General features: G+C 41.2%; 2 protein-coding genes across 4 annotated transcripts in view; one reads left to right on the top strand and one right to left on the bottom strand.

Moving 5' to 3' along the window:
• Nucleotides 1-23,902, top strand: part of LOC128584234 (LHFPL tetraspan subfamily member 7 protein-like) — a 169,789-nt gene that overhangs the window by 93,069 nt on the left and 52,818 nt on the right. The window lies entirely within an intron of this gene.
• On the bottom strand, nt 340-23,757 carry LOC128584229 (ret finger protein-like 3). Of its 3 annotated transcripts, none has more exons than XM_053589290.1 (4): nt 23,695-23,757; nt 9,196-9,393; nt 3,751-4,041; nt 343-974 (listed from the first exon to the last, which is right to left on the bottom strand). In XM_053589290.1, exons 2-4 carry the CDS (start codon nt 9,200-9,202, stop codon nt 394-396), a joined length of 879 nt encoding a protein of 292 aa, XP_053445265.1. In that variant the 5' UTR covers nt 9,203-9,393; nt 23,695-23,757; the 3' UTR covers nt 343-393. The 3 variants fall into 3 exon arrangements, with proteins under 3 accessions (XP_053445266.1, XP_053445265.1, XP_053445264.1); XM_053589289.1 differs by lacking the exon at nt 23,695-23,757 and adding an exon at nt 19,250-19,311; XM_053589291.1 differs by lacking the exons at nt 9,196-9,393; nt 23,695-23,757 and adding an exon at nt 4,626-4,641 and having other exon boundaries at nt 340-974.

The following is a 23,902-nucleotide window of genomic DNA, read 5'->3' as shown; positions in this document are numbered from 1 at the left end:
GCCTGAGCAAGAGAGAGATCCCATCTCTAAAAATAAATAGCCGGGTGTTGTGGCAGGTGCCTGTAGTCCTAGCTACTCGGGAGGCTGAGGCAAGAGAATCACTTGAGCCCAAGAGTTTGAGGTTGCTGTGAGCTATGACACCACGGCACTCTCCCAAAGTGGACAAAAGTGAGACTCTGTCTAAAAAAAATATATAGATAGATAGATAGATAGATAGATAGATACACACTAATTAAATTATCTGATTAGTACTTAGCACTCAATTTATACACTACATTAATTACATTCATGAAATTTTCTACTATGACTTTTGTATAATACTTTTACCAAGTAGAAAGTGCCTAGGCCTAACCACAAAGTAACTTTCTGTGAGTATTTCTTTGCCGTGGGGGTCTATTCATGCTCCCCAGGATGGGCTAGAGGATCAGCAGTGACTTGGCTCATCACAGGACAGATTCTCAGGAAACCCTGATCACCATTAGGTGGAATTGAAGGAGCAAAAAATGGGCACAGTGGCTCCTCAGCAAAAACTTTGGTGAACGTAAAGATGTGGGATCCATTGTCTACATCAAAAAAGGAAATATTGCCCATATCCATATCCAGAAAAATCCCCAATCTCTGTACCTTGGTATCTGAGCAGAGGGCAGTCTGAGGCATTGTGTTGGCAAATGAGTAGCCTCCAGCCTTCAGACTCACAGTCCGGAATCCAAGATCTGTAGTCAGTTGGATCTTTCCTTTCCAGTGAACAGATTCTTTACAAACTCCCAGGTCCCATTGTGTGCTCATTCCCACATCCACCTGCCAGTAATGGCAGCCAGAAGTGAAGTGAGGGGTACCCAGGACACAAAGTGGCAACTGCAATCTCTCAGCAAGGTCCTGTCGACTCTGTGTGATGCACACACAGCGGACACTCCTGAGATCATCAGAAATGAGGAGGAACTTGTTGGCTGTGTCAATATCCAAGGTCACATCCACTGCAAAAAGAAAAGCAAATTATCTCTACAAATGCACAAAATCCAGGCTGATGTTTCGTGGCTACTACAAAGTCCCAAATATCTCATTCCCTTTAGTTTCTTTCATCTGCTTTACATCAGAACTTTTTAGGACAGAAATTCCCTGGCTGCCCTGACTAGATCAAATTAGCATAGGCATGCTTTGTAGCAATATGAGACTCACTCATAATAGTAGTGCTTCTTTTTCCATTATGTGATATGTGTTTATTAATTAAACTTTTGTTCCCTGTATAGTGGAAAGTCTCTGAGTTAGATACCCTGACTCTCCTACCACACTAATGAACGAAAAAGAATGATATTAAGAAAATTCCAGTTAACAATATTTAATGATGCTTCTGTTTCCACATTTTACTATTCCAATTCAAAAGAGAACTAAAAGTAGACCTGCCATTCCATCCTGCAGTTCCTCTACCAGGTATACATCCAGATGACCCAAACTCACTTTACAACAAAGACATTTGCACAAGAATGTTTATTGCAGCCCAATGCATAATTTCTAAGTCCTGGAATCAGTCCAAGTGTCCATCGAGCCATAAATGGATTAACAAATTGTGGTATATGTATACCATGGAATATTACGCAGCCATAAAAAAGATGGAGACTCGGCTCGGCGCCTGTGGCTCAAGCGGCTAAGGCACCAGCCTCATACACCTGAGCTGGCGGGTTCAAATCCAGCCCGGGCCCGCCAAACAACAATCATGGCTGCAACCAAAAAAACAGCCAGGCGTAGATGCCTGTAGTCCCAGCTACTTGGGAGGCGGAGGCAGGAAAATCGCTTGAACCCAGGAGTTGGAGGTTGCTGTGAGCTGTGATGCTCTACCCAGGGCGACAGCTTGAGGTTCCGTCTCAAAAAAAAAAAAAAAAAAAGATGGAGACTTTCCCTCTTTTATGTTTACCTGGATGGAGCTAGAGCATATTCTTCTTAGTAAAGCATCTCAAGAATGGAAAAAAAAAATCCCAATATACTCAATACTATTATGAAATCAATATGTAATCACCCACACTTTCATACAAAAGATAAAACACAATTATAGCCCAGAGAGAAGGAGAGAAGAGGAGGGCAAGGGAGGGGGTGGCCGGGTGGAAGGAGAGTAATCAGTGGAATCTCACCTACTGTGCATATTGCAAGTGTACATGTCAAATATATTAATGGCAGAATATAAATGTCTAAACACAACAATTAAATAAGTGAGGTGAATGCTATGTTAACCTGTTTGACGTAAACATTCCAAATGGTATATAAAATCAGCACATTGTACCCCACAAATGCAGTACTGTACACAGTGATGATCTAATTTTAAAAATAGTATCTAGAGCAGGATTCCAGGCTTTCGTTCTCCATGTTTCTAAACAAATTGGTTTAGACATCATTCACAGTTCTGACAGGAGATGGGATATCTCTGCAGATGAAAATATGCGGGCAGAAGTACCATTCCTGCACGTTAAAAGGACCCATGGCCACAAGAAGGAATGGGGACCTAGATGGGAGATGATTTTCCATACTCTGGGAGATGAAGCCTTAAGCAAAACATTGGTAATGGGCACAAATTTAAGAAAGAAACAAACAGGTATTTAAAAGTTAGTAGACATAATTTATCTATTGTCTGGTGTAAGTGCAGCAGATGAAAATGAATGAACATTTTGAGGGATGGGTATGTGACTGAAAGGTGAAGCTGCCAATTTTAATGGAGGAAGAAAAGGAAGGGTGTGATCTGGCCTACAGAAATTAATACACTGGAAAATTATGAAAAAAAAACGACAGAACACATTATATTTCAAGTCAAAAGACAAATGCAATCACCAATGTAGATTTCATAGGTTAAAACAAGACATTGGGTGACTGATCTCTGATGATGAATTAGTGGATTAAATAAGATGAGTGGACATTGACAAGGAAGGAGGAAGAGAGTTAGAAAACTGGCTTGGACAGAGTGAATCTGTGCTCTATGTTTCAAGAAGAAGGCCAGATGTTGGTAGGTAAATGACTGGAAATTGTGGGTATCAGACAGGATACTGCACAGAACTCAACAGTGTGGGGAATTTCACAGGAACCCGCCTTTCTTTATCGTTGCAATTCTTTGCCCAGGCAGTCCATAATCTCTTCATTTAAATGTGCTTTCCCTCCAGAGTCATGGAGTCGGATAGTATTTTCTGTAGCAAAGGCCCCTGTTGAAGCCCATGGTGCTTAGATGAGGAGACCAGATTCTGCAGCTCTCCCCACACCCATTGAAACACCACCCCCATCCGCGGTGCTCCATACCAAACTCGTCCCAAGGCTGGCGAAAGCCCATTTAGTGCAATGGTGCCAACATTCACTGTTCATTAGAATTACCAGGGGGTATTAGCATTAGACTCAGGAGCACTACAGCCAGAGAGAAATTCAGATTCAATTGCTCAACGTTTTGCTACTCTAAGTTTGATGTGATCCAAGACAGCAGGGTCATCAAATCTGAAATCTCCTAGTTCAGAATCCAAATTCTAACAAGATCCTCAGGTAATCTGAGCAAGCTACATTTTGAGACTCTCTTGTCCAATCCATGACATAAATATAGGAACGTTTTGTTAAAGATCAGATGATTCTATGTATTGTCAGGGCTGAGAACCACTGAAGCCAGAGGAGCATCTCATTTTTAGCATCAGGCATCAGCTGATCCCTACATGGAAAGGAGAGCCCATCCCACAGATGAGTCTTCCTGGACCTGTAGTGGGAAGGGGGCAGGGGTCACAGAGTCCTTACCATGGAATTTCTGCATCCTTGGGTTCATCTGTAGAATAGTTGTCAGATGGGGCTCCAGCTCCTTGATCTTGGAAACCAGCTTTCCCAGCTGCCAGTTGGGCCTGAGGTTGTTTTTCTGAGAGATCATGGGGCACAAATAGCAAACTAAATCCTCCCCATGTGGCTCTATCTGCAGTGAATAGATGCAGTTAAGGCAGAAGATGCATCCACATTCCATGTATATTGGCTTTTCAAGATAGGCTGAGCAGATGGGGCATTTGCTTGCTTCTTGTAACAGTCCAGCCACGTCCACTGTTGGGGGAACACACATGGCAGGGTGAATTTCAATGCGATGAATACTTATTAGTGGCACGTGACAACTTTTACATGCACCAAGTTATTGTGTTCCGAATTTGTCATCCCCAAAACAAGACTGTGACAGTACAATGACCTAACCACGTACCCTACCGTCAGGCAGTTGAAGTTCTCTCTGGAAAGAAAGTCACAAATAGACATTGTGTTTTGAAACGTGGTGGAGGAAGGGCCCATGCAACCCTTTCCCCCAGCCTAGCTGCACCAACAGAGGTGCCTGAGCATCTATCTGAAAAGCGGTTATTGCACCCCTATGCTGGTGTCATTTCACCTGGGGGAACCTAAGCAACAAATTGATTATGTAAAGGAGAAAGTCATCCTTTCTGCAGCCTTGGAACTGAAAACCAGACTGCCCACCACTCCACGGGCATCCAGTGTGTCTGGTTGTCAACACTCAGTGGGCACTTGGACAGCATTTGTTGAATTCATTAATCACTAACTGTATTTCTTTCATCCCCCTATGTCATAACCACCATTTCTCGGCATCTAAGAAGAAAAAGCCAAACACATAAGGGTGGACTCACTTCCTCTGCACTAGAATCTCCTCTGTCCTCCAGCTGCTCCCACAGGTAGCTCAAGTCTTCTGGGGAATGAACACACCGGGGCCTTTTATGGATGAGATTATCCTTCCCTCCCTCCTCACACCCTGCCACGCCCCCTCAACCTCATCAGATTTTGATTTCATTATAGTAGATAATGGGGTTTTCATTGGTGATCTATCTCCAGTTACCCCCGTAACCTTAGTAAAAATCCTTCATCATGACAGTAAAGGCCAGGCACACTGGCTCACACCTGTAATCCCAGAACTCTGGGAGGCTGAGGTAGAAGGATTGCTTGAACTTGGGATTTTAAGACTAGCTTGAGCAAGAGGAAACCCCCATCTACAAAAATAGAAAATATTAGCCAGGCATGGTGGTAGGTGCCTGTAGGCCCAGATACCTGGGAGACTTATGCTGGAGGATTGCTTAAGACCAGGAGGTTGAGCTTGCCGTGAACTGGACTGACGCCACTTCACTCTAGCCCAGGCAACAGAGTGACTCTGTCTCAAAATAAAAAAAATTTAAAAATAAAACCCAGCCCCACCAATCTTTATATTATTTTTTCTTTCATATGAAGGTAATGTTTAGGGCGGCGCCTGTGGCTCAGTCGGTAAGGCACCGGCCCCATATACCGAGGGTGGAGGGTTCAAACCCAGCCCCGGCCAAACTGCAACCAAAAAAAAGCCGGGCGTTGTGGCGGGTGCCTGTAGTCCCAGCTACTCAGGAGGCTGAGGCAAGAGAATTGCTTAACCCCAGGAGTTGGAGGTTGCTGTGAGCTGTGTGAGGCCACGGCACTCTACCGAGGGCCATAAAGTGAGACTCTGTCTCTACAAAAAAAAAGAAAGAAAGTAATGTTTAATTAGCATTACATTAAATTTAAACTAATGTACTAATTTCACAGCCTTATTATAAGATTTTTTTCATCATTTGTAAGTGGTAATGTTTCTTCTGATATAAATGATACACTTAAAGCTTTGCTTATAATCCTAAAATAAACCACTCTGTATGATTGCATTTGCAATTTTAAAACATGGGAGAAATTCATACACATCAGAATTATAGGTAATTGGTGCCTGCAACCCATCTTGGATTTGAAAAAATTTTGATAATTCACAGGAATAATTTATTTTTTTTTATTTTTGTTTTTAATGTTGGGGATTCATTGAGGGTAGCATTTGTTAGGCAAAGTCCCTCTTACAATTGTGTCTTGCCCCAAAAAGGTGTGTCACACACCAAGACCCCACCCCTCCTCCTTCCCTCTCTCTGTCTTCCTTTCCCACACCCTTCCCTCCTCCTTTCTCTCTCTGCTCTCCCCTTCTCCCACCCCACTGTGTCAATGTCCTCATATCAAAATTGAATACATAGGATACATGCTTCTCTATTCTTGTGGTACCTTACTAAGAATAATGTGTTCCGGGCGGCGCCTGTGGCTCATTCGGTAAGGCGCCGGCCCCATATACCGAGGGTGGCGGGTTCAAACCCGGCCCCGGCCAAACTGCAACCAAAAAAAAGAAAAAAAAAATAGCCGGGCGTTGTAGCGGGCGCCTGTAGTCCCAGCTACTCGGGAGGCTGAGGCAAGAGAATCGCCTAAGCCCAGGAGTTGGAGGTTGCTGTGAGCTGTGTGAGGCCACGGCACTCTACCGAGGGCCATAAAGTGAGACTCTGTCTCTACAAAAAAAAAAAAGAATAATGTGTTCCACTTCCATCCAGGTTAATACAAAAGATGTAAAGTCTCCATTTTTTTAATGGCTGAATAGTATTCCATGATGGACATATACCACAGCGTGTTAATTCATCCCTGGGTTGGTGGGCATTTAGGCTGTTTCCACATTTTGGCGATTTTAAATTGAGCTGAAATAAACAGTCTAGTGCAAGTGTCCTTATGATGAAAGGATGTTTTTCCTTCCCGGTAGATGCCCAGTAATGGGATTGCAGGATCAAATGGGAGGTCTAGCTTGAGTGCTTTGAGGTTTCTCCATACTTCCTTCCAGAAAGGTTGTATTAGTTTGCAGTCCCACCAGCAGTGTAAAAGTGTTCCCTTCTCTCCACATCCACACCAGCATCTGCCGTTTTGAGATTTTGTGATGTGGGCCATTCTCACTGGGGTTAGATGATTATCTCAGGGTTGTTTTGGTTTGCATTTCTCGAATAATTAGGCACAATGAGCACTTTTTCATATCTGTCTTCTTTAGAAGAGGTTCTATTCCTGTCTCTTGCCCATTGATATATGGGATTGTTGGCTTTTTTCTTTTTTATTAAATCATAGCTGTGTATATCAATATGATCATGGGGCACCATACACTTGTTTCATAGAATATTTGACACATTTTCATCTCATTAGTTGACATAGCCCTCCTGGCATTATCCTAGTTACTTTGTCAAGACATTTACATTCCACATTTGCCAAGTCTCACATGTACCTTTGTAAGATGCACCACATGTGTGATCCTTTCAATCCCCCTCCCTCTACCCACCTCCCCCCTCCCTCCCCACGCTTGCCCCCTTCTGCCTGTTCTTAGGTTGAAACTTGGTTATAGCTTCATGTAAAGGTCCTAAGTTAGATTCATAGTAGGGGTGAATACATTGGATATTTTTTCTTCTATTCTTGAGACACTTTACTGAGAAGAATACGTTCCAGCTCCATCCATGTAAACATGAAGGAGGTGAGGTCTCCATCCTTCTTCAAGGCTGCATAGTATTCCATGGTGTACATATACCACAATTTGTTAATCCTTTCGTGGATCGACGGGCACTTGGGTTTCTTCCATGACTTAGCAATTATGAATAGGGCTGCAATAAAGATTCTGGTAACAAATCTTTGTTATGATGTGGTTTTGGGTCTTCTGGGTATATGCCCAGCAGAGGAATTACAGGATTGAATGGCAGATCTATTTTTAGATCTCTAAGCGTTCTCCATATATCTTTCCAAAAGGAATGTATTAGTTTGCATTCCCACCAGCAGTGCAAAAGTGTTCCCTTTTCTCCACATCCACGCCATCATCTCTGGTCTTGAGATTTTGTGATATAGGCTAGTCTCACTGGAGTTAGATGATATCTCAAAGTAGTTTTGATTTGCATTTCTCTGATGATTAAAGATGATGAGCATTTTTTCATATGTCTGAAGGCCGCTCGCCTTTCTTCTTCGGAGAAGTTTCTTTTCAATTCTCTTGCCCAGCCTGTGATGGTATCCCTTGTTCTTTTCTTGCTAATGCGTTTGAGTTCTCTGTGGATTCTGGTTATAAAACCTTTGTCAGAGACATAACCAGCAAATATCTTCTCCCATTCTGTGGGCTGTTTGCTTGCTTTACTTACTGTGTTCTTGGCAGTGCAGAAACTTTTTAGTTTGATCAAGTCCCAAAAGTGTATTTTTGAAGCTGCTTCAATCACCCGGGGGGTCCTTCTCATAAAAAAATCACCCAACCCAATTTCTTCAAGGGTTTTCCCTGCACTCTCTTCTAGTATTTTTATAGTTTCATGTCTTAAGTTTAGGTCTTTAATCCAGTAAGAGTCTATCTTGGTTAGTGATGAAAGGTGTGGATCGAGTTTCAGTCTTCTACAGGTTGCCAGCCAGTTCACCCAGCACCATTTGTTAAATAGGGAATCTTTTCCCCACTGGATGTTTTTAATTGGCTTGTCAAAGATTAAATAACGGTAAGTAGCTGGGTTCATCTCTTGGTTCTCTATTCTGTTCCAGACATCTACTTCTCTGTTTTTGTGCCAATACCATGCTGTTTTGATCACTATCGATTTGTAGTATAGTCTGAGGTCTGGTAGCGTAATTCCTCCTGCTTTGTTTCTATTTTTGAGTAATGTCTTGGCTATTCGAGGTTTTTTTCTGATTCCATATAAAACGAAGTATTGTTTTTTCAAGATCTTTAAAGTATGACAGTGGAACTTTAATAGGGATTGCACTGAAGGTATATATTGCTTTGGGTAGTATGGACATTTTAACAATGTTGATTCTTCCCAGCCATGAGCATGGTATGTTTTTCCATTTATTAAAATTCTCGGCTATCTCTTTTCTTAGAGTTTCATAGTTCTCTTTATATAGATCTTTCACATCCTTTGTTAGATAAACTTCCAAATATTTCATCTTCTTTGGCACTACTGTGAATGGGATAGAGTCCTTAACTGTTTTTTCAGCTTGACTATTGTTTGTACATATAAAGGCTACCGATTTATGAATGTTGATTCTGTAACCTGATTTTGTAACCTGCTGTATTCCTTGATCACTTCTAAGAGTTTTGTCATCTCTACACCGTCTCTATCTCAAGAGTGCAGGTATTATTCAAACTTTCTCTTGTATCTGTGCTGGGGGAGAGGGGAATGCGTGAAGTTGTTTTATGTAAAGCACACAGTGGTACTGGGATTTAGTTTTTAGAAAAGTGACACTTGGACTGTGCTGTGCAAATAAGTACAAATCTCCTGAGGAAATATATACACTCACAGATACACCCATAATCAGTACACATAGACTTACTCCTGGATAACTTCCAACCCTCATGCAAACAAACCCAGGCCATCCAAATGGCACAGTTGCTTCCAGAGACTTTACCTGACATTCAGCTATTCAGTAGACCATCTGTTTCTTGCACCACACCCCCAGTCCTTGTCTCCAGCAGGAAGCTGGAACCAGGGTGGCTGTCCAGACAGAAGCAACCAAGAGTATCTCACTTTCTCCTCACTTGGCTTTTTCCTCAGCGAGGGAGCAATCCCAGAAAAACACATAGTTTTCCTTTGTTCTTGGGTCCACCTGAAATTAGAGAAAGAAGACTTAGGGGATCAGGGGTCTTTTTTCCCTCAGTGATGTTAGAAAATTGTGGCAGAGGCAATGGCCCCAAAATATAAAGCATAGAGGATGCTTATGTAAAGACAGGATATTTTCATGAAAGATTTCTGAAGTCTATTTTCATTGTCAAATACAAAATTCCTTTTTAAGAACGACTACTTACAAAAAAAAAAAAAAAAGACTACTAAATACTGGAAGAAAGAAGATGTTACCTTCACAAAAGAGGGGACCCTCCTCGTCTGACCTGTGTGGTGACAGTAACTGACCGGCCAATAAAGGCTCCTCCACCAGGCCCTCAAGGGGCTTTCCCTGCTCTTCCATCCTCATACCACCTTTGTGGCAGCTGCTGTGGCTGGGTGGTGACACTCTGCCTTCATTTGGAAGGTGTTTATGGGCCAGATAATCCTTGGATAATAGTGTCTACCCAAGGACTGGTTGTAAAGCAGCTTCTAGAAGCAGATAAATAATAGAAATTGGCCTCTTTTGTCCCAGCCCCTGGGACAACAGGCATCTGGGGACCTCGCTGCATCTGGCCTGACCCTCAGTCCATCCATGCTGACCTATGTCTTTCCAGTTTGGGTCAGAGGACTGGAGCCTGACTCCTATTCCCTGCCTCTCAACACCTTCCACTACAGAAAGGGCCTGGTGTGTCATAGTAGATGGAGAACATGACAAGACAAGAAAGAAGTCCCTGAGACACCTCAGAGATGTCCATGAGGTGCTCATTCTGGCCATGGCACCTAATCATCCTCACTTGGAAGGAGCAAAAAACTCACACCAGGATGGCTGGGCTGCGGCTGGACTCAGGTGATGAGGCCACACAGCTTCGCTTGAACTTACAACCCTGAAATCGTCTTCCTCCCAAGTCCATGTCATCCTCACGTGGCCTGGGTGCTCCTGTTACTTCCTTCTGTCCATCTTTGTCTTTTCCTTTTAAGGTCCAGCTCATGGTCCTGAGACCGCTTCCTCCCATGGAATCCACTAGGCAGCTGTTTCTGGATTCCTAGAGCCCTTTGTCTTCATCTCACTAATTTTAATATTTAGTCACTGACATCTGGCTCCCCCTCAAGTACCACTGGGAAACGGCTGTCTAGTGATTAAGGACTTCTAGGACAGTCTATTGATGAGAAGCACGTTTATGGTGGTGAGAGACGGATGACACTTTTCAACAGAGCTGTCCTTTTTGTTTTGTTGAGGGAAAAAATTCACAACTCCAGGGTAATCAAATTCTATGGAAATACAAAATATTTCACACAGCTATTCAAGGTTCAAAGGGGTCCTCAAGCCATAATTTTCCTCATTTTATATGTATGTTTTCTTGAACAAATGCTTTAGTTTGCAAAGGTGTTCCGAGGAACCAAAAACCTACATTAACTGGCAGGTTCAACGGGGACTTGATTGTGGGCTTTTCTGTCACCCATGGGTGAATTTATCTTTACTTGCAGTACACAATGAACCATGCCCACCTTTTAGGAAGGGAGCCACGTGTTCACCCTGACATTCAGACCCAGAAGAAGCCCTCTCATTTCTTTGCAAAGTGATGGCCCCAGGACACAGCAACCAGAGTTGGTAAAGGCATGGGAGACATATTTTCCATGTGGAAATGTAATTTCCTATTTTCAGCAACACTGTCTGAAATGGAATATTGGGCATCAATTGGGACAGTTGGTCTGAAATTGCCCCAACTCTGCCAGGAGGTTCCTTCTTCCTTATCTACTGACTAGAACTGAGTGTGGCATATGGCTCCACTGGGGGCTCACTTCAGAAGGAAGGATCCCTGCCCAGCACTCCTTGCTTTTGAGATAGGTGAAGATTAAATCTGAGGTTTCATGTAATGAAAAAAGCTCTGGGAACATGTAATGAAAAGGGACACCAGATTCCTGCCAATGAGGAATCGATGAGGTTAATCTGTGGTGCCTGCTTCCCCACTCACTTGGTGTGCAACTCTGTGTAATTCATACACATTCTCAAGCCCTCTTTTTTCATAATTCAAATAAAGATTATCTGGATTCATTTAAGGATTAAGGATTCTTTTATTTGATCAATCAAAATTCTGAGACGGGAACATAAAAACCCCTCATAATTGAGATTTATAATTAAATTATTTGACTCGTAAAAGGAATCCCAAGACACAGTTTGTCCATTTAGAACCTCAGGACCGTTTTTCTATATGGCAAAACTATGTCTTTCTTGTTTATAAAGAAATTCTTGGCATACAACAAACTGCACATGTTTAAAGTATACAATTTGATCCATTTTGATATACTTACTGTGGCATAAGTAAGGATATATTTGGTCTCTGTCTCCAGCTGTTATCATGGAGATTCAAAAATCCTTATAATTTCCTGTATAATAGCATTTCTTTTTATATTAACAAGGAAATTCAATGTGATCCCCTAGATACTTTCTGGGTGACAATAAAAGACCAACCACATGAACAGAGGATGGTAACTTTGGGCCACACTGACCTCCAAGAAGAGGGAGGGGCAAGAGACTGGCTTCAGTCCTGTGGACAATGTTTGAATTAGTCATGCCTACATGATGAAACTCCAATAAAAACTCTGAGCCCAAAGCTCAGTGGAACTCCCGGGTTTGTGAATAACTGATGGCTGTGAAGGAATTATCTATCCTATGACTCCACAAGGTTAGGGCATGAAAGCTCTGAGTTCAGGACCCTACCAGATCTCACCTATGTGTGAGATTGTGGTAAAATTGTAATTGCAAGTATAGGGCTTTCCTCGGTTCTATGAACTATATCTAGCAAACTACTGAAACTGAGGGGTATGGGAACCCCCAAATACAGGGTCACTCTGTTTGACATTTGGGCTGCCTAAGGGACCCCGAATTGCATCTGGTGTCTGATTTAAGATCAGTGTGGATAACATTGCCCTTATCTTGTGGTATCTAATGCTAACTCTGGGTGGCTGGTGGCAAAAATGTCATAATGTGCTGCAATAGCATCCAGCTGGGAGGGGGGATAAATGACTTCGTGTCACAGATGTGGGATTTTCTGGAACAACTTTGACTCATTGAAACACATGGTTTAGGAATAGAAAGGATGAAAGGCTGTGGAATGAGCATTCTTTGATTCCTGGGTGGCCACAACGTCATGCATGGTATAGAACAGCAGCTATGTTGCAACCAATTATAAAGCTAAAAGTTACCAGTTATCTACTTACAATAAACTAACTGGTCTTTTACCAAGCAGACAACAGCATACGATGGGGGAAAGAAGGCCTATTCAATAAATGCTGCTAGGAAAACTGGATAGCCATATGCAAAAGAATGAAATAGGAAGCCCGTCTCTCACTACTCACAAAAATTAATTCAGGATGGCTAAAAGATTCAGATCATTTAAGGAAAGAAACTGTAAGAATTCTAGAGGACAAGGTAGAGAAAACTCTTTTCAATATCAGCCTAGGCAAAGAATTTATGAAAAATATACCAATAGCAATCTTGGCAACAATTAAAATTAATACATGGAATTTGATTAAACTAAAATGCTTCTGCACAGCTAAGGAAACAATCAACAGAGCAAATAGACAACCTACAGAATGGAAGAAGCTACATGAGGCAATAAAGGGCTCATAAACAAAAATTTACAAAGAACTCAAGCAAGTCAGCAAGAAAAAACAAACAACCCTATCAAAAAGAGGGCAAAGACATGAATAGAAGCTTCTCAAAAGAAGAAAGACAAATGGCAAAAAAAAAAAAAAAAAAGAAAGAAAGAAAAAAATGCTCAACATCACTAATCATCAAGGAAATGAAATTAGAATCACAATGAGATTTCAGCTTATCCTGATGAGAATGGCTTTTATTAAAAAGTCCAAAACCAGTAGATGCTGACGTGGATGCAGAGAGAAAGGAGCACATACACATTGTAGGTGGGACTGCAAATTAGCACATCCTCTAATAGAAAACTGTATGGCGATTCCTCAAACAACTAGAAATAGACCTACCATTCAATCCAGCAATCATGCTATTGGGTATTTACTCAAAGGAAAAGAGGACTTTTCGCCAAAAGACATCTCACTCAAATGTTTATTGCAGCACAATTCACAATTGCAAAGATGTAGAATCAACTCGTGTCCATCAGTCTGAGTATATTAATAAAATGTGGTATATGTATACCACAGAATACTACTCAGCAATAAAAAAATATGAATTCGGGCGGCGCCTGTGGCTCAGTGAGTAGGGCGCCGGCCCCATATGCCGAGGGTGGCGGGTTCAAACCCAGCTCCGGCCAAACTGCAACAAAAAAATAGCCAGGCGTTGTGGCGGGTTCCTGTAGTCCCAGCTGCTCGGGAGGCTGAGGCAAGAGAATTGCATAAGCCCAAGAGTTAGAGGTTGCTGTGAGCCGTGTGACGCCACGGCACTCTACCTGAGGGCGGTACAGTGAGACTCTGTCTCTACAAAAAAAAAAAATATATATGAATTCATACCTTTTACAATAATCTGAGTGCAACTGGAGACCATTCTCCAAGTGAAGCATCTCAAGAATGAAAAAAGAAATACCACATGTATTCACTATTAAATTGGAACTAACCAATGGGCACACACATAAAGGAGAGTAAAATTCAGTGGAAATCAACGAGGGAAGTGGGAAGGAGGGCAGGTCAAAAACCTGCCTAATGGGTATTATGAACCCTCTGAGTGATGGGCATACCTTTAACTGTGACTCAAATATTAAAAAAAGGATTTATGTAACCTAAAACATTTATACATCCTTAAAATGTTTTAATTTAAAAAAAAAAAGTTACCAATGGAATTTAGAGATGATAGATTTAACTTCCAGAAAATTTGTTCACTAGATGCATAGGGATATATAAAATAATACGTAAAACACAGAATCCTTCTGTTAGTGCTACCTGTAATAACTAAAATATAATTTTAAAAGAGAGTGTGAGGTCAGATCTTGATGGCCAGGCCAAGCTCATATTTTGGTCCACCTGAGCTATGGCCACTAGCTTCAAAGATGCTTCAATTTTTCCCAAAGGAAAAATTATGTTGGGACAATAGATAGTACCTCTAAGATCCTTGGTCACAAAGAAAGGAGTCTTTGTGGGGTTAGGGGGAGAAAAGCCAAGAGACTATTGAGGGAGTACAGGGCGAAGGAATTGTCTCATGTTGTGAATCAGAATTGCCATCTTCCTAAAGAGTTCTTATGGAAATGGATGGTAAGACTAATTTAGGGCCAGTAGCTCTGGGCTTGAATGTCTTTTTTTTTTTTTTAATTGAATCATAGCTGTATACATTAATGCTATTATGGGCTACAACATGCTGGTTTTATATACTATTTGAAATATTTTCATCAAACTAATTAACATAGCCTTCACCACATTTTCTTACTTATTGTGTTAAGATATTTATACTCTACACTTAGTAAATTTAACATGTACCCTTGTGAAATGCACCGTAGTTGTGTTCCCACTGATTCCCCTCCCTCCACCCATCCTTCCCCGCAAAGGGCTGATTCTCTTGCCTCAGCTCCCCAAGTAGCTGGGAGGCTAAGGCACCAGCCACAATGCCCCCCTATTTTTTGGTTGTAGTTGTCATTGTTGTTTGGTGGGTCCAGGCTGGATTCGAACCCACCAGCTCTGGTGTATGTGGCTGGTGCCTTAGCCGCTTGAGCTATAGGCACCGAGCCACAACTAGTCGAGTTTTTATAAAATTGATTAACCAATTGTAAATACAAGGCCCAATCAGCAAACCCAACATAAGGAGGATTAGAGACCTGGCCAGACTACTTATCAAAGTTGTTAGCCAGGAATTCCAATCAAATAATTACCCCTGATTTATTTGCATAAAAATAAGAGGCTTCTCCTAGGGCTGCACATAAACCTCTTTGACTTCAAGGGAGATACAGTTAAATTATAGCCTGGGCTATGAAGACAGTTTGCCTAACCAGTCACATCTCCTAAAGTAAACGGTGGGGCTAGCTGGGTCCAAGAGAAAAGGTTTTTGTTGTTGTTGTTGTTGTTAGTGATGGGGGGGGTGTCTTGCTCGCCTAACCCTATGTAGTAGACATAACCAACAATGAGAAGCTAAATCAGGTTGAGTTATATTCAAAAGACGTTGCATACCATTTAACATACTTAACAGGAAGCAAAAGGGAGTTTTTTGTGGGTTCTTTGTAGGGCAAAGGGCCTTTTAGGTCTGGATTAAAGAAATTGAACAGTGGGTCTTTCAGTCGTGCCAGTGTCCCCACTGGTCTTGGGTGGGTCTCCTGGGTGGCACAATTGACTGTATTGGGCCAGCATGTATAGAGCTAGAGTTTCCAAGTCTATTTTTGTCTCCTGATTCACTCAATTGGCCTCTGTACCTGGATTTTTACATTCCCAGCATTCCCCAAACTGGCCTTTACTACAAGACCTTGTTCTACGTGCTGTGGCATCCTGGGTGGCGTTAAGGTTAAAAGCACTGGATTGTAATCTCCTTTCCATCCAGCCACATGCAGTAGGAAGGGGAAGCAGCAAGGATGCAGGAAAGGAAAACATCTCTATCGAGATTGCAACAGTCTTAGCTTGATAAGGTTTTCTCCTGGGACCACTGTCCAGTGGGCTCCGCTGTCTCCTTTGGTCTTCTTCACCCGTGTTTATTGCATCCATTCTGACAAACTCTCCACTCTCACAGCCATCAGGGTAGTGAGGATGACGGTGAAGGGGCCCTTCCACTTCGAGGGGAGGCCTTCTTTCTGGAATGACTTAACCTACACTCAATCTCCAGGCTGAAAGGCATTTTTGGAGTCCTTTGCAGGCCCTCTGGGGTCCCGTAAGTATCTTAAATTGGGGGTGGATGTCCCTTTGGATCTGAGAGAGAGACTGGAGATACTTTAAAGAGTATGGTTAGTTATTTCTGCTGAGGTTCATGCACACGGGGGCAGAGGGGGAGGTCTCCCATACATGATTTCATAAGGAGTAAAACCTGCTCTGTATGGAGTATACCTTGCTCTGAGAGTTGCTAAGGGCAGGTGCTCTGTCCACTTTCCACCAGTCTCATCAATACGTTTGGTTAAAGTTACTTTTAGGGTCCGGTTCATTCTTCCGACTTGTCCTGAGCTTTGGGGATGGTAGGCACAATGTGTACCTAGGGCTTTACTAATTACTTGGGTCAAAGCAGAAGCAAAAACTGGCCCATTATCTGAGCCAATTGAAAAAGGTAGCCCATATCTAGGACTAATCTCATTCAGAAGCATTTTTGCAGTGGTTAAAGCAGTTTCATTTATGGGGGGAAAGCTTCTACCCACCCTGAGAATGTATCTACCTACTAGCACCAGGAGATATTTATATCTCTTACTACCTGGATGGAGTTCAGAAAAGTCAATTTCCCAAGCGTCTCCAGGCATGTGCCCCCTGAGGCAAATTCCCATTGGAAGCTTTGGTCCTAATTTGGTGTTGACCTTCTCACAGGTGACGCACCAGGGTAGTGTTGACTGGGCTAACATTGAAAGTCCCCTAAATGCATATCTAAGTTGCGATAACTCTTGCATTTTCTTCTCTAAAAGGCCAGACTGCATAAGCATGGCAGTTTTTTCTTTCTTTTTCACCTCATCGATTTTTTCTTGAATTTCTGCATCTAACAAATTTTCCAGGAAATAGAGCTTCCTCAGTTTATTTTTGTAAGCTGAATTGCTGGGTCCAGGTTCAAGAGGCTGAGCCTTTGTATTGTTTTTCATATGACTTAGGGGCTTCTCTCCTTCCTGCACATTTGAGAAAAGCAGTTTAATGAATGGCAATAATGTCGATTCTACATCTTCTAGATTTCCCTCTGAGAAATAAGGCAATATGTAATTAAGGGCACTAATGACATCGCTTTCATCACTGAAGTCCATCTGGTCGCTCGTGAAGCCTGACAAGCCGACGCCATTTTTATTTGCGGATACCTCTGGCTCAATGGTCAGCTCGGTGCTCGTGTGCTTCTTCCGGGCCTGTAATACCTTCATGAGCGCTCCCTCCGCATTTCCTACACTTGCTTCTTCAACTGTCAAAAAAGAAGAGACTGTTTTTGACGATGGAAGGCTGATGGCATAGCTTTTTGCCAATCCACAGCCATATATCCCAGTCAAAGAAATTAGGAGTCAGCAAACAGAAGAGTGCCACGTAGAGAGGAAAAAAGAAACCCCAGTTTAAACCTATACAATGGAATAATAAAAGGAGAAAAAATATCTTTGGGAAATGTGGCTACCTACTCAGAACATTCCATAATGTGACATACAGTTACTCTACTTGGGGTTATTCCACTGGTCCCCCAAATCCACTCGCCCAGCACTCAGTAAACACCCAAGATGGGAGACCCTTGCTCCCTGCTCCTGGCTGAACCAGCCCTTCTGCAGCCCAGACTGTCCTGCCTCAGATGCAGAGGGGGCATGCTTGTAGATGACTCTGATGAAAGACAGTTCCCTGAGGGGACCAAGAGAAGAGATGCTAATGTGGAGGCCCCAATCCTATTGCTAAGACGTCCTTATCTGGACATGGCCTTGTCATCTCCCCACCCAGTTCCTCTTCTTGGCCCCTGCTCTCATGTATCCTAGCCCGGATAATAGGAGGTTCTGCACAGAAAAAACACGAGGTAGATTCTGGTTCTTTCCTCAATTTGGGCTGGGATCTGGGATGGAGGTTAAGAGGTTTTTAATTTCCAGATTATATGCTTATGTGGCGTGTTCAATAAATCTAAGGAATAACAGCAATTTTAGATAAACATTACTTGACTTCCTAAAATGCAGAAAGGAAAAAGCAACTTTTGTCAGACGCCCACTTTGCTTTCGTTTCATTTCTATAATTCCCAGCTTTACTTGTGGAACCATCCAAAGCTTCCAACTGCATGAAAAACAAGTGTACCATCGTGTAGCTGGGTTCCTGTCCAGAATTAAAAGTTTCGGTGGTAGTGGTTAAGGGTCAGAGGAGTTGGTAAGCATCATGAGAAATGAGGAACATGGGCTATGGAGAACCCAAATTTGGGGACAGAGGGCCTGAGAATAGGCTACAGCACTTAACGCCTCTGATCTTGTTTTTCCTCATCTGTAAAACAAGATTAAAAATGTTTGTTCTGCCTACTTTCAGGGAAGAAGAGACTAATACAATATAATATAATATGTGAAAAATTGTTTTGGAAAGTATGCAACTTTAGTATCACGGGTAGAGATCTGTATTCAAATTGTCTGGACATGAAAGCAGTCACATTTTGATGAAGTTAGTGCTAATAAACGTAATATGAGAAAAACACTTAAAAAAGCACCCGAGTGTTTGTTCTGTGGATATAAAAGCTTTAGATTTAGAGCAAGTTCAGAGTTGGAAAGTCTAAGAATGGAAAAGCCCTCTGTTTCTTTAGAAGGGCCAGGTAGCAATTTCTGGTTATGTAACCGGAAACTCTCAGGCTCCAAATATCACTTATACTCTCTGTAAAAATAAACAAAGCAAAACCCGATCTATACCTGTCCTATAAGGAAAAGAGCTCTTGAGACCTAATGGATATAAAACCAGTTACAAACTTTGAGGAGCTGTATAGACAAGTTATTGGTGGGGGGTAAAACACCAAGCAGAGACACAGTACAGAGTATGTGGCCGCTAATGTTATACTCTCTCCTTCCGTTCCTTCCTCTCTGTCCTTTATGGATGTGGAACAGTTACATTATTAAATTATGTAATAATAACTGTGAACCTGACTTTCAGCCAGGGAGTAGTTCAGAAATACAGGGAGTTTAACTCTGAACGAATAAGTAAGAATAAAGCAATTCCATCATTAGCTTAAAAATTCTCAAATTAAAAACTTAAAAAACAAAATAAAAATTAAAAAAATTTATCATTAAGCAATTTAAACTCACAACAATCTTCTGTGCTGTTTCCTATACATGCATCACAATGTAGCTTCACTGTCTTGCAGACAACCTCAATATTATTTTTAAATTGGCAGAGGCAGCAGGCCATATGGCTAGGTAAGATCCTATAAATGGAAACACAGAGAATTAAATTAATGGTAAAGGGATGACTTCAGTTGGTAGAAGAGGGAGGTTGAAACTACCGCAGGGCTAGGCAAAAAGAGTTCTTGAGGCATATGGCCTGGTCAGTTGTTGGGTAGGAACCAGAAAGCCAAAAGGAAAGGAGACAGAGAGATGGGTGAACACAGCAGTGGTTATGGTATGCCTAGAGTAAACGTGATAGAGATTAGAGGTGCCAGGTATGGTAGCTTTCACCTGTAATTCCAGCTACAGGGGAGGCTAAAGCAGGAGGATTGCTTGGTGCTAGGGTTTGAGACCAGCCTGGGCAACATAGCAAGACCCTGCCCCTACAAAAAATTTTTTTTAATTAGCTGGGCATTGTGGTGTGCACCCGTGGTTGCAGCCACTCAGGAGAGTAAGGTGGGAGGATTGCTTGAGGCCAGAACTTTGAGACCAGCCTAGGCAAGATAGCAAGACCTCATCTCTAAAAATAATAAATTTTAAAAAAAAGGAATTAGAATTGGGTGACACTGATTTGTAGTTTCATTCAGAAATTATCTTCTCCCATAGAAGACAGAAGAAGAAAATCTGTCTCACTTTGGGTTGAGAGGACACAGGAGGCAGACTTCTAAGAAGAGTCTGGAGGCCCCAAACTTCTAGAATTCCTTTCTCAATTACTGTTCGGAGTGGTAAATATTAGAAATTACTCTGGGCATAAATGATAGCTTAGTTTAAACCACTTTATAATGTAATAATGATTACATTGGCCAAATGTGGACAATTTGAGCCTTCAAAATAATAATGATGATAATAAGGTACAACATAATTACTATAAAGAAGAATCCATGAATTCACAGAAGAAGAATCCATGAATTCACAAAAGGAAAAGAGGGCCAGCTCTTCTTTAATATTAATAGAATAATGCCAGCTATGTAGAAGGAATGATATAATTAGAAAAGTGTCATTTTGCAAACACAATAATAATGGATTTGGATAGTGATTATCACTGATGCACAGTTGGTTGGTTTGTTTGTTTTTTAAGACAGAGCCTCAAGCTGTCGCCCTGGGTAGAGTGCCATGGCGTCACAGATCACAGCAACCTCCAACTGCTGGGCTTAAGCGATTCTCTTGCCTCACTGATGCACAGTTGGGTAAAAACATGTTTTGAAAGCAGGATCTTCACTGATCTCAAAGCATCACCCCGGAGATTATTTATACTTATTATTGTTTCTCCTTGGACTTTTGTCTAAGATCAAATGTATTTATACATATTAACAATGGAAAAAATAACTTTATAATGGAGAGCTCTAGAAGATATCACTCTGTAATCAAGTGATCAAACTTAGCATTATGGGCCATCTGAAGTCATGAGGTAGGAAGAACACATCGTCTATTTATTAATAGTATTCTTCCTCAAAATGTTTTACCTGAATCTAATCATGAGGAAATAGACAAATCCGGATTGTGGGAGAATTTATAAAACAACCCTGTTAGACTCTTTAATGCATGAAAGACCAAGAAAAAGTAGACAAATGTTTTAGACTAAAGGAAACAGAGACATAACGAGCAATGCCTGATCTCTGATTGATCCTGGATCAAAACAAAAAAGATTTAAAGATTATTATTAGATTCTGGCCAAGATGTAATAACAAGGACATTGCACCGCTGGCCAGAAACAACCAAAATACCAGATAAAAGAAACAAAACAACAGTTTTAAAGACACTGGACATCAGGCAATGAAGGACAGTGATTCTCCGTAAGATGTGAAATAAATGAAGTGAGCCCCGTGACTGCCCTAGCTTACTTCTTTGAGAGAGTTTCCAGGTCATGGTGCTAGGAAAGGAAACTGGTGGACTCTTTGATTAAGGAAATGGAGCTGAGAGTCTGGGAAAACCAAGGTGGCTAGAAGTCTCAAAGCAGAGTACTAGAGAGAAAAGAGGCGCACAGAACATGAACTCTGGAGACACACAGAGGGAGCTCTTGAGTGTTCAGCAAAGTACTGATTGGTGCACGTGTATGAGGAAACTACTTGAGGCTAGGAAAAGAACCACCCAAAAGTATCAGAAAATAATTAGATGTCGCTCAAGATTAGGAAGACTGCCTGTTAGCATAAGCTAGATAGGACCATCTCACGATCCATGGGGCAACACGTACCAAGATCCAATAGAAAATTACCAAACATGAAAAGAAGCAAGAAAATGTGACCCATATTAAAGAAACAAAGCAATCAATAAGAACCAACTCAGAACCTACATGGATAGAATGAGCAGGCAAGGACATGAAAATCGTTATTTCAAAAACTTAAAACTTCCCAAAATGAAACACAAGGAAAACAAAATAAAACATGAATAGAGCATCAATGAGCTATGCAACAATATTCTGGGCCATAAAACAAATTTTAATAAATTCAAAAGAATTCAAGTCATTCAATATGTGTTCTCTGATCATAATGGAATTAAATTAGAAACCAACAGAAAGATCTGAAAAATCGCCAAATATTTGGAAACTAAACAATACCTACTGTTTCCTTTCCTTTTCTTCCTTTATTTTTCTTTTTGAGACAGGGTCTCACTCACACAGGCTAGTGTGTGGTGGCATCTTTATAGCTTGCCGTAACCTCAAATTACAATTTACAAAACCTGTGCTGTAACCTCAAATTACAAATTACAAAACCTGGGCTAAAATACTTTTAATAGCATGAAAAGACAGGCCAGGCACAGTGGCTCACGCCTGTAATCCTAGCACTCCGGGAGGACAAGGTGAGTGGATCGCTTGAGCTCAGGAGTTTAAAACCAGCTTGGGCAAGAGCAAGACCCCGTCTTTACTAAAAGTTGAAAAAGTAGCTGGGTATGGTGGTGGGTACACAGCTACTTGGGAGGCTGAGGTAAGAGGATCAGCAGATCCTTATATTTCAGTTTTCTGGTTTTGAGCCCAGGAGTTTGAGGTTGCTATGATTTATAACACCATGGCAATCAACCCAGGGTGACAGTGTGAGACTCCTGTCTCAATAAATAAATACATACATACCTACATACATACATACATACACACATACATAAAATTTAAAAAGAATGAAAAGACAAACCACAACCTGAGAAAAGAGAAAAGATAGTTACTAAACACATACCTGAAAGACTTGTATCTAGAGTACAAAAAGTACTCTTAAAACTAAACAAGAAGATAAATATCAATTAAAATACAGGATCAGATTTGAACAGATAATTCAGTACAGAAGATATTTACACATGAATAGATATTCAACAGCATTAACTATTACAGAAATGCAAATTAAAACCACAATGAGATTCCACTATACATCTACTAGTAGATTTTTCAAGAAAACTGAAATAAGGATCCGCTGAATACCTGTAGCAACTGCAACTTTCACATTGCTGGTGGGAATACAAAATAGTACAGCCGCTTTAGGAAAGAAGTTAGCAGTTTCTTAAAAAGTTAAATATGTCCTTAGGATGTGATACAGTAGTCCCACCCTAGGTACTTACCTGAAAGAAATGAAAACGTATTTCACACAAAGACATGAGTATGAGTGTTCTTAGCAGTTTTCATAATTGCCAAAAAATTGAAAACAACCCAATTGTTCATAAATTGGTGAAAGGATAAGCTGATATAGCCATACGACACTGTCCCTTGCTATCTGTGGGGAACTGGTTCAGGACTCTGCAGATACCAAAATCTGTGAATGCTATAATATTTGCATATAATCTCTAGTATACTTGAAATCACCTCTAGATTACTCTTAGAATATTATGTAACACAGTGTAAAGGCCATGTACATTGTTGCTATACTGTATTTTAACACATATTAGTTTTTATAGTTTATTCTCCCCCCACCCCCCGACCCCACCCCAAATATTCACCATCTGTGCTTGGTTGAAGCTGTGAATGAGGAGAGGACTAACTGCACTGACAGATACAACATGAATAGTAATATAATATCAGAACAATGATGCTAAGTGAAAGAAGCTTCACACAAAAGGGTTACATACTACATCTGATTTCATTTCTAAGACAGTCGGGAAAAGGCAAAACTATGCGGATGTAAATCAGATTGTGGTTGCCAGGGGCTGATGGTGGGAGGAGGGGACCGACTGCAGAGGAACATGAGAGGCTTTTTTTAGGGCGCCAGAAACATTCTATTTGGGGAATGTGATGGTGGTTACATAATTATACATTTGTCAAAATTCATTGGTGCACCTAAAAAGAGTGAGTTTTACTGCATAAAAATTATACCTCACAAAAACTGACTTAAGAAAATATAAACCCAAAAAAAGTACTAAGTGAAAATAAAGCTAAGAAAAAAATAACTTACAGTTTTTCCAATTCAAGAGTTGTCATGAGGATGTTCTCGACTGTTGTAAGTGGGGCTTGTGTTGTTCCCATGTCTCTGAAGGAGAAAGTCCGAAGAGTCAAGATATTAACCCCAATAGAAAAATTCTGTACTTAAAAAGATATTTCAAGGACATGTCAGCACTTCAATTTTTGTTTCTATATAAAACAAGCCAGCTCAAGAGTTTATT

Source organism: Nycticebus coucang, chromosome 4, assembly GCF_027406575.1.
Source record: "Nycticebus coucang isolate mNycCou1 chromosome 4, mNycCou1.pri, whole genome shotgun sequence".
In the NCBI taxonomy this organism is placed as follows: domain Eukaryota; kingdom Metazoa; phylum Chordata; class Mammalia; order Primates; family Lorisidae; genus Nycticebus; species Nycticebus coucang.
The sequence above is the reverse complement of the archived record's forward strand: the minus strand, read 5'-3'. Positions and strand labels throughout refer to the sequence as shown.